General features: G+C 37.4%; 2 protein-coding genes across 2 annotated transcripts; one reads left to right on the top strand and one right to left on the bottom strand.

Moving 5' to 3' along the window:
* Positions 1–4,162: 4,162 nt before the first annotated feature.
* LOC137252042 (peritrophin-48) lies at positions 4,163–10,862 on the bottom strand. The gene is made up of 4 exons (XM_067787187.1): positions 10,758–10,862; positions 7,903–8,549; positions 5,149–5,211; positions 4,163–5,085 (listed from the first exon to the last, which is right to left on the bottom strand). Exons 1-4 carry the CDS (start codon positions 10,762–10,764, stop codon positions 4,558–4,560), a joined length of 1,245 nt encoding a protein of 414 aa, XP_067643288.1. The 5' UTR covers positions 10,765–10,862; the 3' UTR covers positions 4,163–4,557.
* Positions 10,863–14,930: 4,068 nt separating this feature from the next.
* Positions 14,931–16,241, top strand: LOC137252043 (peritrophin-44). Its single transcript, XM_067787188.1, has 2 exons — positions 14,931–15,072; positions 15,161–16,241. The coding sequence occupies exons 1-2, from the start codon at positions 15,055–15,057 to the stop codon at positions 16,220–16,222; spliced, it is 1,080 nt and encodes a 359-aa protein (XP_067643289.1). The 5' UTR covers positions 14,931–15,054; the 3' UTR covers positions 16,223–16,241.
* Positions 16,242–17,837: the final 1,596 nt, after the last annotated feature.

The raw sequence follows: 17,837 nt of genomic DNA, 5'->3' as shown, positions 1-17,837 counted from the left end.
TGAGGAATAATCAATCAGTTTGATTTTAAACGTTGTAAGTGTAATTTAATTGTGAAGCACTACTACCATAGTAATGTTGTAAATAAAGGATATTTTACACTGAATATTTGATTTATTTATTTGACAGTTCAGAGATTCGAACGATAACAGAAGACGCAGAGTATTAAAGAATTTCCTAAAATTCACTACAATTGCAATAATAGAGGCTCTAAAATTAAAATATTTGCATATACATACATTCATTCATTCATTTATTGCAAAAATAGTATTAGTACAATAAGATCTAGGATCTTTTATAGTACAACAAAAAGATAAATCGCAATGTAAAAAAGAACAAAAGTCATAACAGAGGGTTATGTAGGTTAAATAATCACATCAAACATAGAGAATTATCGTAATTTACTAGTATCTAAAATAAACAAATAATTAAATTCAATAACAAAACATTGTATACACTCATACATATTGATGGCGAAAACTCAAGAAGTATACTGGTTTCAACTAAAATGAGCATAAAGAACATTTTTAAAGTTGCTTTTATTTAGACTACTACGTACGGATACTGGAATAGAGTTCCATAGGCAAATGGCATTGACAAAGAATAGCCGTCCAGATGTTAGATAGTTATAAGTTGGTACTATTAGGTCGTTGATTCGAGCAGACCTGGGAATATTAGCTTATCATATAGGTAACTAGGCTCCTTATACATGATAAGTTGACAAAGGAAAATGCTGTTCCTAGCTTTCAGATATTCGAAGATTTTACAGCCCAGTAGACGCGCTCTCCAGCTGGATATATGATCAAATCTGGCTCAGCCGAATACATAACGTGTAGCATGATTAAATGCTACATCAATTTTATGAGCAGACTGGGAGCTCAGTTTACTGTACACTAGCTCAGAGTAGCAAATGATCGGCATAATCAATTGAATTGCAAGTTTTCTTCTAACATTGACCGGAGTATAAACAGCAGACATTCGTAAGTTTCTTAAGATATAGTATACTTTCTTAACCACCGAATTTACATGATCATCACAGGACAGCGTCGTGTTAATAACAAAACCAAGATTAGTCACTTTTGAAACGAGTTTGAGACATTTACTGGCAACGCGCAAGGGCGGAATACTTGAGAAACTTATTCGTTTTTTAGATATAGGCAACACGTATGATTTCTCACTGTTCATGCATAAGTCATTTTTCCTAGCCCATTCAAATATGGATGTTAAGTCATTATTCAATCTTGAGCATAAATCGTTTGTCCCCTCATGATTTCCCGACAAATATAGTTGGACATCATCAGCATATGCATGCATATGAGCATGCTGGCATTCATTAAATATGTCATTAATAAAAATACTAAAAAGTAGTGGACCCAAGATAGAGCCTTGGGGTACCCCTGCCAATAGTGGTTTTAGACCTGAAGTTTCGGAGCCAACTTTGACAAGCTGGGATATACCCGTTAGATAACTTCGCATGAGCCGCACTGCGGAGTCATCAAAACCAAAATAATTTTTTAATTTTAAGCACAGCAGGCCATGGTTTACAGAGTCGAAGGCTTTTGAGAAGTCAAGCAGGCATAATGAAGCCAACTAGTTTTTGTCAAAGGGTGCCCTGATGTCGTCTAAAATTTTTATGATAGCCGTGGAGCAACTGTGCTTTGATCGGAAGCCTGACTGGAATGGTGATAGCAGACTATGTTTTCAAACATGGTCTTGAATTTGTTCCGACAACAATATCTCAAAGACTTTCGAGAGTGCTGGCAAAATGCTGATAGGCCGAAAGTCACTAGGACAATCTGCAAACTTAGTTTTTGCAATGGGTATAACCGTGGCAATCTTCCACATATCAGGGAAGCAGGAGGTAGTAATACTGTGGTTGATAATATGCGTCAATGTAGGAAGAATGTACGGGGCAATTATTTTAACAAATTTGAGCGGTATATTGTCCTGACCGATTGCGTTGGACCTTATTTTATTTATGCATCTCGCCACATCAAGTTCTGAAACAGCTGTAAACTCAAATACTTGACAAACAGGAACCACATATAAGGGAGGGGTTGAGAAACTGGTATTAAGACAAGACGGGTTAGCTTGGCTCACAAAAGCTGCATTAAGATCTTCAGGATTAAGGGAACAGTCAGAACTCTCACTCACATGTACACGAAGTTTTTTCAGATTACTCCACAAAACATGATTAGGCAACGATATATTCAACATCTTACTGTAGTATTTGCATTTTTCTCTCCTAATATAGGCTGTGGTCTCTTTCGTGTAAGTTTGTATGCACGCCAATTTGCGTCGCTTCGGTTTTTCTTCCAAAGGGAATAAAGCTTATTGCGCTTGATAATCATAGCACGGACGGATCTATCAAACCAAGGGCAAGAGGAAGATCTGTTGCTATATACCCGAGATGGAACCTGAGTTGTATAGAGGTATAAAATAATTTCATTTAAAAATCTCAGCTTTGCACCGAACTCAAGCTCCAACAAGCAGACCAATTTATGCTGGAGATGTCTCCAAGAAGATTATTTACGTCCAGTCGTCGATAATCTGGTAAATGGATGGTCTAGCTACTGCACTGTGGTTATCGAGCACAACATCAAATGAACAGAAAATAAAAGTTTAAAATTTCTAAGAAAAATAATAATTATTTTTTAAGAGGAAAAACCCCCAAAAACTTATATTATTTTATATCTTTTAACTAAAACTCAACAATATAAATCAATAAATTTATCTCTAGCATGTATAACAAACAGGGCGGCCACCGTGGTGTGATGGTAGCGTGCTCCGCCTATCACACCGTATGCCCTGGGTTCAACTCCCGGGCAAAGCAACATCAAAATTTTAGAAATAAGGTTTTTCAATTAGAAGCAAATTTTTCTAAGCGGGGTCGCCCCTCGGCAGCGACTGGCAAGCGCTCCGAGTGTATTTCTGCCATGAAAAGCTCTCAGTGAAAACTCATCTGCCTTGCAGATGCCGTTCGGAGTCGGCATAAAACATGTAGGTCCCGTCCGGCCAATTTGTAGGGAAAATCAAGAGGAGCACGACGCAAATTGGAAGAGAAGCTCGGCCTTAGATCTCTTCGGAGGTTATCGCGCCTTACATTTTTTTTTTTTATATTTTTCAAAGTTTACCCGAACAGCCCATGCTTTGATTTTACTAAACCACTTTTCACATAAGCTACAGAGGCAGCGTATGCTAACTTACGCCACCTAGATCAAACCGTTACTTTCAGAATGTAGTATTGATATTTTTAAGCCCAATCGACTTACAACAATTTTTTGATGCTCGTGCACAAGGACAGCAGCATTATATGGATTTCAAAGTAAATACATGGCGAAAAGGCATGAGGTCTAGTTAGTAAAAACCACAGCATAAACTTGGAAATTTCTGATTGATTTTATAGTAGTTTGAAAAGGAGCGGAATGGTTATTCCAATATTTTATGAATATTGAAGTGCGTCGGGTCAGAGCAAAGCCCCTAAAAAGAGACTAGACAGCGGAACCTTAGCATCGAAAAACTATTTTTGATATCCGTTAAAAACCTAGGCAGCAGACAATATGAATTAATGAGGCGAATTGCGTTCAGACCTCAAATAGTTTTAACTGTGAAGTCAACTTTTGACATGCTTTCCGCGCTAAACCCAGCGTAGTGCGGAAAGCCCGAATATATTGGAATTACTGCCGCGTCTTTTCTATGTTTGTTTTTTACAATGCAGGATTAGCCCATTAAGCCAGAAAATTACTTCATTAAGGAGAATAGATCCAACAACTACCAGAAATACGTAAGAAACGGATCTATGAAGTTTGTTAAGCGTTAATAGTCTTTCGTGTCAGGCTATTTTGAAATAATCTTTTGGAATAATTTTCAGATGGCTTTCGAAATCATGGCGACGTCATTACAGGACGATTTTTGGAACAATTTGGGTACTACATAGCGCTGGTTCGGTACTGTGTTCGAAATCATTTCGGGAACATATTTGTATTATTTCAGGACCATTTCCGCATAGTGCTCCTGAGCTTCTCCTGACTTTTTCAGGATTATATCAGAACCGTTTAGTGAGTGTTTTTGGGATACTTTTGGAGATATTAGAATCATCAGAATCACTTTGTGCTTTATTTTCTTTGCGCGGACGTAGACGCGGGGTATAAAAAATACAATATATTGTAATGCTCTGCTACAAAAGTTTATTTTAATTGACAAATAAAGATTAAAAATAGGTAAATATTGCATTTGTCTTATATCGGCTGAGCTTTTAATCAATAGCGCTTCCTTATCCGTTAATAGAGACTTGTTTACATAACTAATATGACTCTATTATAAAGGTCAACATTTTCGCAATTTAATAAGATTCTGGTAACAAACTGAACATATTTGTTTTAATATGAAACTTGATACTGCTTTGCCTAAGTTTGATTTTAAATATTGGTTAGTTACTAAAGCTCAGTATATGTATGTACATATGTATATATCGTCATATATACATACATAGGCAATGATCCAATTATTGTAAGGCCTCGTAGTAGTCAAATTTAATGATAATTATAGCTGCAACGTGCTTAGGTTGTAGACCGTTCGGTAGTGGTTGGTGTAGAAGTTGTAGACCCTTCGGTAGTTGTTGGTGTAGATGTTGTAGACTCTTCGGTAGTTGTTGGTGTAGATGTTGTAGACCCTTCGGTAGTTGTTGGTGTAGATGTTGTAGACTCTTCGGTAGTTGTTGGTGTAGATGTTGTAGTCGATTGTGAACCTGCTGAACTTCCCACTTCGGCGCAGAAAGCGAATTCTGGATTGTCATCCGTACAACCTTCCAGTACCTCGTTGAAGAACATTCCGGTTGGGCATGTGCCGGGGCTTTGTTGTACGCCATGAGAACAAAACGAATAACCAGTGCAATTTGTGCCAAATGAATTTACAAAAGAATCAGTCGTACTAACACAGCGATCACAGTCATTGTAGGCGTTCAAGCGATTTACGCATTGTAAAGTTTTGGTATCGAAGAATAAGTTGCCGATACAATTCTTCAAAACCCATGTCATACCGTTACATAGATAATATTGATTACAAGCGGTAGCTTTTTTAATTGCACCCTAAATAATTAAAAAATATGCAATGAGTCTTTTGGTGAATAAATAAGTTTCGAATATACTTACGTTTGTTGTACAAGTACCACCACTAGCTGCTGCAGTGACATCAAGGCTGGGATCGTATGTCACCTGTAAGTGTACCATTAGTTGAGTTAAAAATGAATCGAATTCATGGTAAGCAATCATGAATTGAATGCTGCTATACCTTCTATGTTGCTCGTACAAAATGCTAGCAACGACGTTTGAACGTTTACACAATCAACGCACAATGTTTCCATATGGGAACTTGTACAAAGAACTAAGCATTAGAGCTTGCGATTTCTCGAACATGTTCGAGAAGAGATTTCTCGCGAGTCTCGCATTCTCGCGAGATTCTCGAAACTCGAATTACTCGAAAGGCTCGCGAGATTCTCGAATCTCAAATTACTCGTAAGGCTCGCGAGATTTTCGAATCTCAAATTACTCCTAAGGCTCGCGAGCTTCTCGACATTCAACTTAATCGATTCATTGGCTGTTTTATATAGAGATTACGATTTCTTCTGGAGCACAAGCCAAATTGTCCGCAAAAGAACAAGTAAAAACAGCTTAAAAGTATAGAATATTGCCAATGCAGCGACTGAATTGAAAGTCGAGAAGATCGCTAGGATTACGAGTAACTCGAGATTCGAGAATCTCGCAAGAAGCCGTGTTCTTGGTGTCTCGTTGAAAAATAAAATATTGCGAACAAAATTATATGTATAACTAGCAGACCCGGCAGACGTTGTTCTACCCTAAATTTGGTCCATCTGCATACATTTTAATAAGCTTTTTCCGTCTAACTCTGCTGTCGCCCCTCTACACTTTTTCATAATCTTTGTATTCACTCCTCCCTCCGTACTTTTCGCTTCATCTATCTCCATCTTCGTCTCATTCTATCTCTTTCTCAGTCTCCTTCTCTCTTTTCTTTTCTCTCAAATTTTTCTCATTCTTCTTCATATCTTATTGTCAGTCCCAGAGGGTGGTATGTTTTTTGTTCCAGTCCCAGTCCGTCTCTGGTCTACTTCCCCAAAAAAAGCATCGTAAATATTAATATAGGCAAATTTATATACCAAATTTCAGGCAAATCGAATAGGACGTATGTAAATAGGTATGTGGGTATTATTAATTCATGTCTTTATTTTGGCTACGCATGCATATTTATCAGTTTTGCCAGGTTGATGAGACTAAATCGAATATCACAATGAAAATTACTTTAAAGATCTCAGCAACAGCTTTAATTTGATATCCATAATACACACACATTCTAGGGGTATCCGGGTCCATGTTTTGGCCTTTATCTCTAGACCCTATTCACCCAGAGGTATAAGCATACTAACACTAAAGCACACATCAACAGCTTCAATTTGATATCCATAATTTAAAGCACTCATCAACAGCTTTAATTTGTTATCCATATTCTATAAACATATTCTGGGAGTACCCGGGTCCACGTTTTGGCCATATCTCGAGAGCCTAGTCACCCAGGGATATGGAATTTACCCTCTACTAAAGCACTCATCAACAGCTTTCATTTGATATCCATATTGTATAAACACATTCTAGGGGTGCCCGGGCCCACGTTTTGGCCTATATCTCGAAACCCTAGTCTCCAATAGGTATGACGACTACCCTGTACTAAAGCACTCATCAACAGTTTTCATTTGATATCCATATTGTATAAACATATTCTAGGGGTGCCCGGGCCCACGTTTTGGCCTATATCTCGAGACCCTAGTCTCCAATAGGTATGACGACTACCCTGTACTAAAGCACTCATCAACAGTTTTCATTTGATATCCATATTGTATAAACACATTCTAGGGGTGCCCGGGTAAGTATCCTATGTCCGTTCCCTGGTTCTAAGCTACCTCTCCACCAATTTTGAGCCAAATCGGTTCATCCGTTCTTGAGTTATGCGTAGTGTAACTAACACCACTTTCTTTTATATATATAGATAAATATGTTTTGAGTTAAATGTCATTGGAGCAATATAATCAACAAAAAAGTCACAAGTAAAAAAACCAAGTGTATAAATACTGTCCACACAGCGATTAAGTAAGAATGTCGAGAAGATCGCGAGATTTACGAGTACTTCGAGACACGAGAATCTCGCGAGAAGTCGAGTTCTCGATTTCTCGGGCTCGAAAATCTCGCTTGTGTTCGAGAAGAAATCGTAAGCTCTACTAAATATTATCGAAAAACTGATAACACAAACGATGAAAGATGCCCATTCTGACATCCCCCTGTATGTATGTATATAATCAGCTAGTTTTGCTACTCTCCAACGATCACGTTAAACAATATGGAAATATCATGGCGGAACGACACAAGGTGGCAGCATGGGACAGCTGATTATGAACTTTTTTTATTTGATTTGATACATCAACTTCCGGCGCAGTACGATTTTGACATTTGTCCATCGAATTTAAAAAAACAAAGTACATGGACTTTTTATTTATGTTTGTAGGTATGTCACCATGCTACCTTGTATCGTTCCGCCATGGGTTAGACTATATGGAAATATTTTCAGAAGTGTCATATTTTTTTATTTTTGGGATTTTATCTTTAATTTTTATTTGATTAAAAAAAAAAAACAAATTACAAGTACTATCCTCCATTTAACTATATAACTTATATAGTGCAACGCCCATTGGAAACCGATAATCTGACTGGGTAGATATTGATGATGAAGTTACAGATAAACAATTACCAAATCAATGACAAAACTTTAGTAATGAAATATCAAAAATAATACAATTGGTGAACTGGATATCAGGGATATCCATCAATCTCCATACGTACCTGTGAGCATTCAACGGCTGTTGGATAATTGCACAAGACTTGTTTTGTATCGAAAACTAAACCATTACCACACGTTCCGGTTGTAAAGCTATTGTCGTTGTTGCATATTTGCCATGCTGAACAACTGAATGCATTACCAATATAGACATGATTCTGTACAAAGGAACATAAATTGACAACGGTTTTATCAACAACATTCGTATTCGTGGATTCGTCACAGAGATAGATGCTACTAAAATCGCATGCTTGCTTCGTGGGATTGAATACCAAATTATTTGGACAATTGCTGCGTTGTGCACCAGTTGTAGAGCAGTAATAGAAACCGGCGCATGAACCAGGTACAGCCACGAATGTGCCCACATTATGTCCAACACATGGATCGGAATTAGGCGTGCTGCAGTAGGCTGGCGCCTGACTGACGCAAGCTTGTGAATTCTTATCGAAGTATGTGCCACCTGAACAATATTGAAGTGTGGCAACTCCATTGTAGCACGAATAGTAGGAGGTGCAAGAATCACCGCTGGCTATGAGCGCACTGTTGGTCAATAACAGACAAATGTGGTTCATATTAACATCGAGTGCTGCATCGGCACAGCTTCCAAGCAAGATTAGGGCTAACGCAAAAATGTTGCGTGGTGATTTTTTAACTGAAAAATTAAAAATATTTTATTTGTAAATTTTGACAAATGTTATCGGTTTACGATATAGAACGAGGTAAATCAGAAGACCGTTGCCACCTGTGTCTTGCGGAAGTTTAAATTTGATATAAATAGCTTTCCAAGGCTTGTACTGGAAGTTTTTCAGTCAAGTGCACCTGTGACCTTTTAAGATTTAAATTTAACTCATACAAAGTTTCTAATATAACTAAAAAAGAATATGCATATTTTTAGTTGGCAGATACTGAAAATGGTGCCCACAGTAGTGTCAACCAAAACCAGATACCTAAGCACAGTTGATTTGGATTCGTTCCTTTCAGATTTAATAAAACGGTTGGGGTTTGGGTACCACATACGAACGCCGTCATTGGCCTGCCGGATAAAATGACTTGTAGCTTATCTGTATGGCGCCTAGACGCTTTCGACCTTCGTCATCTAGTGACGATTCGTATAATGATATGTATGTACTTAACTGTACTACAATGCTTTGGTCCCAAATAAGTCATAAGTTTTCCGGCCTCAGGCTCAATCCACTCAAGTTTCTGTTGCAGGAATCACCATCATTAGTGGCCCACCCCAAATACTTAGTTTAATTGCACAATACAGGAAAACTATAAAATTTTCTTGCAACAGAGTAACCATGGCATTTTTCATAAAACGAACGAAAATGGTCCACCACATTTGACTTATTTTTTATTTACAGTTAAAATCTTTACTGACAAGGGTTCTTTGGTCGATTTGCAAAAAATCTGGAAGAGTTACAACTTCTGTGCCCTAGAAAATATTGCTCACTAACAAGAAGCCTTTGGTCAATTTTTAAAATATTTTGAAAAGTTTTAACTTTAGTAAAGTTTAATTGTCCAGTAGATATTATCATCATGTTGCGTAAACACGTAGCAACTTCTGAATCATGATCAAATCTCACTGGAACGATCCAGATCCGCTCTTGAGAGTTGGCAGTACTCAACTCATAATGACGCATAGTAGGCTGCTTGTTGTTTGGAAACATTTTTTCTCCGAATCGCCCCCTAAAATTTTTGTTTCACATTTTAAAGAAATAAATTATTTAATAACTAGCATTATTAGTTGTTTAAACAACGCCATATAAAAAATTTTACCTCTATTATAGCTTTCGTGCAAAAACCAATTGCTAATTTTGTTGTGGTTCTTGTATTTTACATATTTTGTTGTGGATACACAAATGGAAAATGAATATTTTTTCTGACATGGTTTAAAATGAATATAAATATATTAAGGCCATCATAATTTGTTTTCAGACTTCAAGTAAACATATATGAGGTGTTGAATGAAAAAAAAAATTGATAAATATGAGCCACCCTAGTGCATATATATAGAAGTGCTACCAAACAAAAAGGATTAAAAATAAAAAATGTAAGGCGCGATAACCTCCAAAGAGGTTTAAGGCCGAGCTTCTTTTCCAATTTACGCCGTGTTCCATTTTAAAATTTCCTACAAATCGCAGTGCTTGCCAAACCATTGCCGAGGGGCATCCCCGCTTAGAAAAACTTTCTTTTAATTGAAAAAGCTTTTTTCCAAAATGTTGATGTTGCTTTGCCCGTGACGTGAGCCCAAACATAGCCACCCTGTTGATCCAAAATTGATCGGATAAGCATCAGGAATACAACGTTGTTGGTGCATTTGCATGTTCAATTTTTTTTCAGGATCTGGATCAGTGTTCATTGGAACTCAGCTGGTGCTTCCGGGAAAACGCGAAAAAGGGGTGTAAGGAGAAACGTTGGAATTCTCAAGTGTTTTTATGAAATGTTTTTTATTTTATAATGACTAATTTCTCCAAAGGCACCAAAGCTAAAGCTCTTCAGGATTCTGCACACACACTCAAACAAATACGAGGACAGCTTGCGACCATTGGATGGGTTTACAAGTAAGATATGTTTGTTAGAGAACAAGCATTATGGTCAGGTGAGCGCAGCTGTGAACGAACAGCTGATACATATCTTACTTGTAAACCTTTACAATGCTTGCTTGGACTATAAGTTTGTGTTGCCGTCTTTCAGAAAAGAAACCATGGTTTCAAAATTGGCTGTTGTTTTATACATATTTCTTGGATCTGCCACACTAATTTTCGTTTAACAAAACACATTTTCAGTATGCAATTTACATTTTTTTTGTTCAATATTATCATTATTCGTTTTTTTTTCAATTTCACAATTTACTTACAAAACATTTTTTCTTAAGTTTTTCTTAAATTTGAAAAATAAAAATTAATGCGCTTATTTAAAAAGCGCGAATGTATTTCCTTAACTGTTTTCTCATCATATGTCCCTCAAAGTATTTATACGTTAAATTTTTGAACATAATAATTTACTAATCGCAAATATTTTTTCTTTAGATAATTCATGATAAAAATTTACTCGTGTTCTATTGATCGTTTTTAATGTAAAACGAAAACAATCGCGTTTTATGGCCGACCAATCGTTCAAGCCCCTAAAAAAACACAAAAAACAAAAGAACTCGAAAGTTAATTAAAATTATCTATACTTGGGGCTTTTACTAATAGATTGCTTCTTCATTATTTAGATTTTTAGTTGACGTTCCCCACTTCACTTACCGTAACTGTTCGAACAAGCCATGTAGATATCTTTTTAGAACCGAACAAGTATTTTGTAGGAATAATATTGTTGTTGGTTATATTTAAAAATATATAATCATATTTAATTTTACTCTATGTTGAAGTGACCTCGTATCTAAGCGCATAGATATGCATCAAAATCGATTTTTTTGCATGCCAAAAACCAGTGGTAGTACACTCGATTTAAAGGGCCAGTTAAACTTACTTAACCCTAACACCATAATTTTACTTATCCATAACAAATTGGCATCATTTATTGGTGCCTTAACCTAAAAATCGTGAAAATTTCATAAAAATTAAGAAAACGCAAAAAATTACAAACATATTTCACAAAAAATAAGTCTCTTAGTCAAAACATATCCAAAACAATAAATAAAATCTACAAAAAGTTAATAAATTCTCCAACTCAAATATTTTTAGGTTATGGATATGTTGAAAAACCAAAAAGCAATTAGTTGGCTATGGTATGGTTATGACGTTAGCGTTATGGTATGGCACCATTAATTGATTACATTGATTTCCATAAGGTTGGTTCGATCAGCTGTTTTCTCTGGTTATTGTTAAGTCACCATTAATTAGCCCTTAAGCTCTAGCTATGTAACTCGCCTGGTAGGGTGGCGTTTATATATTTTGTTTTACGGAGTTCTGTTCATAGAAAGTGTTGCATTTTTCATTCACATTCAAATAAACAGATCCTACAAGCTGCCAGATCGCTGTAGCGTTTTCCAAGTGGAAGTATTAGCCGTAACCAAAGCCGTAGAAACACTGGAAGTGAATAGCTTAAACTGCAATCGTGTTAATTTTTGTATTGACAGCCAAGCAGCAATTAAGGCAATAATCTCGCATAGCACAGCATATAGAAGTGTGTTAAAGTGTAAGCAGTCTCTGGAGAAAATCGGGACAGGAAGAAGCATACATCTATGTTGGGTCCCAGGGCATATGAGAATAGATGGGAATCAGTTTGGTCGTTAAAACAAACTTCTGGTAACACTACGTACTCATGCAGTCCATTTGAGTTCCTCATGGACCGGCTAGTTCAACCTAACCTAACCTAGTTGGCCCAAGGCTTTAGCCTTGTTGCAGCTGCTAACGCTATATTTTTGGCCATTAGATGTCGGGGTGGTTTTTGGAGCTCCTGTTATGCCAATCATTGATTATCTGCATACCATCTCTGGTTTTTTTGTGTACTCACTTTTATGTATGGCGGCCCAGCAAATAGGGAACCAATATTAAATTGTGAGCTAGAAAATTGCCATAAATACCAAATGAAAGGATTCGGACGATAGGCCCTACGTGCATTCTAGCATCCTCTTCCATGCATACAGTGCCGTGGAGGCTTTCTTCGCTTCTTTTTTAAAAAGGGTACCCACAACCTCTTATCTACTATAACTCCTAGATACTTTTTGCTGTATTTTACTTTTAGGTTTACCTCTCCAACTTAGCCGTAGTTAGGAACCTTATATTTCATAGTAAATAATAGATCAGTTTATTCCTTATTGGCGTTTAACTCGACTTTAGATGCCCAAGTATGCACTTTCCAAAGTGTCTAATAACTCAGAGCACATATTGTTGGTATACATCTGCCGCAGGGGATTAAGCGTATGCCTGTCGTAAGAGGCGACTAAAATACCAGATTCAAGGGGCTGTGTAACGCAACCCTTCAGGTTTCCAGCGCAATATATAGCTTCTCCAAACCCAATTGTCAACCTCACCTATCCGCGGCGAGTCCTGTTTCACTAACAGACGAGGCTCTGGCGACCCCAAGCTCCTCATGGAAATTGGGGTGGGGAGGGAGGGGATGACCTGAAGGTTTAATGTGGCCACATAAATCGTTCTCGAGATGGTCGGGCTAGCACCTAATGGTGCTCTGGTACCGGAGCGTACCGGATCTGTATCCGGCAAAGGACCATTACATCGATAGCACTCCCGAAAGCCTTCGGGGAGCAACCTTATCTCTACAACAACAACAACAACAACATACATCTGCCGCTTATGATGGCTAAAATGTCAGCCGCATACGCCGTGAGTTTGACTGGTCCTTAGTGATAGTACCATATGCTGCGGCGTTTCTCTGTTTGCATATTTTGTGGCCATGCATAGACCCTTTTGTGAAGTGATAATTGATGAGCTTGAGATGGAGCCGATCCAATTTATAAATGCCGGATATACTTCAATCGATGTTCAGAAAAAACACAGAACGTGTTCCGGGTATTCCAGGATTTTCTCAATATTCACGACCACCCTTGGTAATGAAGTATCGACTGCCTTGCCTTTGGTGTAAGCATTAACCTGGGTCGATTTGTCTGGACGAAGGTTAACTGATATCACGTCATCGATTTTACTGTTGTTAAAACGTTGGCGATAATGGTTTAAAAAAAAAAAATATATATATTTTTTGGGTTTTGGGGAGTGTTTTGGTAGAAAAATTTACCCTTTTGCCATTTTTTTTCGCAGACTCGAAAATTATTTTCTTGGGTATGCGTAGTGGAACTTTTTTGCCTGAGCCCAAATCCTATGGAAAAATCGATAGCGCGATATACATAGGTTAATAAATCGACCCAGTCTAGTAAGCATGTTGTGCTGAAGAGAGGAACGCTTCATTTATATTTGATTTTATATATACTTACATCTGATGATCTCTCTAGGGTATTGACCAAAAAAAGTCAAACTAAAAGGACTGTAGTTTTTCGGGTACAGTACTCTCCATGATTGCAGGACGTGGCTCAGTTTTATATAAGGCTCAAAGACAAAATGCAAAAAAAGCTAATATTTTTTAGTTATTTCAGTTATTTTTTTCATTTAATATAAATTTTAAGTTGAATACATGTTTTTTTTTTGATTTGCAAGTTTATTTTCGTTTTTAAAACATATCGTTAAAATTGGACTTAAGTCACTACATGGAGTTGCCAGATAAATATTCATGTGCGGCATGCATCTACAAAGTGCGGGCAAAATTTATGCAAAGTTTGTTTAAAAATTTGACTGTGCTAGGCATAAAATTATTTCGCGTAGCGCGAGCAAAATATTCACACACTGCACTTGTTTGCCCATCATGCTGTAAATATTTTTAATTTTCGTTAAAGATTAAGCTAGAGCGAGCTAAAATAAAATATTTGTATAAAAATTTAAAGGTTTAACAATGTCGGTTAAACAAACGCGTCTAAATTTGTTGCAGCAGTTAATTAATTATAAAATAATCTATGTATGTAAACAAACTAAAATAAGTTATCGCTACTAATTGAACTACTGAGAGTAGTAGGCCATGTTTGTCCAACTTGTATTGCTCTTTAAATAATTTCGACCAGTTAATGAAACTCAAATTTTATGCAGACTCTATGAAAACTTGCAAATTCTATGAGTTTTGTGAGTTTAATCCAGCCAATTTGGCCGCTTAAACTGAGAAGAGCAGCAAAATTTTTTGTTATCGAACAAAGTGGCAAGTCTAGTCAACTTTAAGTGGAGTTAAAACTTGCACGCAATACCCGAGTCTTAGTTGAGGGATTGGCCGGCTAACTCCATTTCGAAGCCCACTGATATTGTGGTGTGTATTTTGAGCCCTAGACTTATGTCTTATCCATTAAGCACAACACCCTACATATCGCAATGCTAGTTGGCAAATAATAGGCTTTATTAAATGAGCGATTAGACATTAACTTAAGCTACGCAACTGAGCAAAATAGATCGACACCTCGTATGAAATTAGTCTTTTGCTTGATATTTAAAAGCAACGCGCGTTGCTCCACGCTACGCCAGTACAAAAACATAAGCTAACGAATTATATAAATTTGGTTTCCAGATACTGTATATAACAAAATAAACATTACTCAAATAAAAATGTTTGATTTCAAAAAAAGTTAACTTCATTATAGCATCAACTTCAATAGAATGAGAAAAATGGATATGGTTAGCTTCAGAAATTATTGCTCAACTCGTGCCAGTGTTTCAATATTTATTACTTAAAATCTATTATCTTTTCAATATATGTAAATAGCTAACAAACTTCGCCATTTTGATGCTGATCGCGATTGCTAATGCCAACTTTAACGCCACCATCACTTGCAGCTTACTCTCTAACGGTATTCGTATAAAAGATCCAGACAATTGCAACTCATGGATAACGTGCATTGAAGGCGCACCACATAACGGCACCTGCGCAAGCGAACTCTTCTATGATCGCAATACACAAACTTGCGTAAATGCGACGAGCATAAAATGTATTTCGAACAATCCATGCGCACCACTAGATAGCGCTAGCGGCTTTACAGCTGATCCCTACACATGTAATGGCTATTATTATTGCAATGAGGGCGTAGGAACACGCGGTGCATGTGGCACTGACTACAATTTCGATCCCAATAGAACGGATTGCGTAAGAGGTTATGTTTGTGGTGTACAAATCGCTCCGGATAGTTATTGTAATATCCTGCCAGATGGAGTGTTCATCAAAAATCCAAACACTTGCAATGGCTATCAATTATGCTGGCACAGTGAAGTATTGAACTTAACATGTCCTAAGGGCTATTACTATAATGCTTTAAAAGGTGATTGCGATTACACAACGGATGTGAAGTGCGCTGAAGCTATTACATATACACCGCCTGCCGCCGCTACGGAGTTTTGTGGACATACAGGCATATTTGTATCGGATCGAGAAAGCTGCAACGGTTATTATTACTGTGCTGTGTCATCAGACAGTGCTTCGGGAATCGAACTGAAGCATGGCGTCTGTCCAAATGGACGATTTTTTTGCGCGGAAAATGGGGGCGAATGTGTGCCACGTATCAATGTCGTTTGCAGTTACAATCGTTGTGTTGGCTCCGATAGCAATAGCATTGTTTTAGCAAATGTATCGAATGATGGCTGTCATGGCTATACGATTTGTCAAGGTGGAATGGTGATTGGCAATGGCACTTGCCCTGATGATGGCTATTTCGATGAACTAACACAAATTTGCACCAATGAGGTGGTAGATTTTCCCGCATGTGCCACTTGGAGACAACTTAACGCTTATATGGAACTATTCATTTTAAAGTCTGATAAATATAAAAACTAAATCGTGTAACTAAGAAGAACATTTTTCAAAACCACACTACGTATATCCATTTACATATATCGAGATGGACAGTTTTTCTACATATCTGAAATGGATGTTTTTCAAAAGCTTGCTGCCCTCGGCATTAGAAATTTTGTTTTTGTACGGTTTTCATTCACTTAGTTTTCAGGATCCAGATGTGCAAAATCTCCGCAGGAAACAATTAATAATTCTATTCTTTTAATTATATTACACTTATTATCTAACGATGACTTATTGGTTAAAGTCTTATTAAGTTTGAGAAAACTTAAAAACATGTTTCTTTCAACGAGTTTATCGATGTAAACATAACTTCCCCGAAAATTTCAAGGAACTTTAGGACCTCACTCCCTATAACGAAACGAACGTTCGTTTCGCCTCAGAGACGAATCGAAAGTGCATTTGCACTATTATAAATGATGGCAACATATCATTTGACAATTGCTTTCGCCTTAAGTTTTGACATAAAGTAAGAAACGTAAAGACCGAACGAAAATATTGGAGAATACCATTGCTAGACGAAATTGTTTGGAAGGCGAATCGTTCTTCTGAGTTATCGTTCGCAATACAGAATGAAGCCCTTAATTTTTCTCGAGTAGGGATTAAGAAGGCGACATAGTTTTTAAGACCACTTTGAAATTACGGCCCTAAAAATGAGTGTGATGTCGGCATGAGGGATTCACAGAATAATTACACAATTTTTACAGGTCACGCTTTCTGTAAGTCTTATAAAATTGGTGAGTATCGAAAGCAGAAGCAGGCGAGAGTTTCTGCGGTTTTTACACAGCCAAGCAGCGTACATGCCTGAATTCTGCAGTTGTATCGTTGTTGTTGTTGTTATAGCGATAAGCACACTCCCCGAAATTATTAGGGAGTTTTATCGATGTTGTTGGTCCTTTGTCGGATGCAGATCCGGTACGTTCCGGTAACAAGCACCATAAAGGTACTAGCCCGACCATCTCGAGGACGATTTGGTATGTCCACATGAAACCCGTTTAGGCTATTCCCGCTCTCCCACCTCCTAGATCCATCACGAGTTAATGAAACAAGATTCGCCACGTGTAGATGAGGTTGACAATTGGGTTGGGAAAGCCATTTATTGCGCTGGCAAGCCCTTGAAAAAGTTGCGCTACACAACCCCTTGAAGCAATTTGATATTTTAGTCGCCTCTTATGACGGGCATACCTACCGCGGGTATATTCTAAGACCCTTAACCCGCTGGGTCGGTCGCAGTGGTTAGCGGAGCGTGCCAAAAGCTTACTGATGATGAAGGCTTAGCACCCTTCGAAATGGATCTAACTGCGCAACTATTGCAAGTCGCCTGAAAAATGTTCTACTTACTATTCCAAAACAGTTTTATCGTCTAAGTTAACTGTAAGATAATGTTACACAGATCAGACAACCTCGCAACCATCATACCTGCCTGGGGTTCCAGTTACAGAAATATTGATGACAGGGAGAAAGCGGATAAATTAACAAAAGCTAGACTATCGTAAATGCCATCAAGATAGTGTCGGTTAAGTTAGGTTAAAGTGGTTGGTCAATAAATAGCTCTTATACACTGAATGTGTATATAGATATACCAGCATTTGTTTGA

The sequence above is a fragment of the Eurosta solidaginis genome, chromosome 5 (genome assembly GCF_040869045.1).
Source record: "Eurosta solidaginis isolate ZX-2024a chromosome 5, ASM4086904v1, whole genome shotgun sequence".
NCBI classification, from domain to species: domain Eukaryota; kingdom Metazoa; phylum Arthropoda; class Insecta; order Diptera; family Tephritidae; genus Eurosta; species Eurosta solidaginis.
The sequence above is the reverse complement of the archived record's forward strand: the minus strand, read 5'-3'. Positions and strand labels throughout refer to the sequence as shown.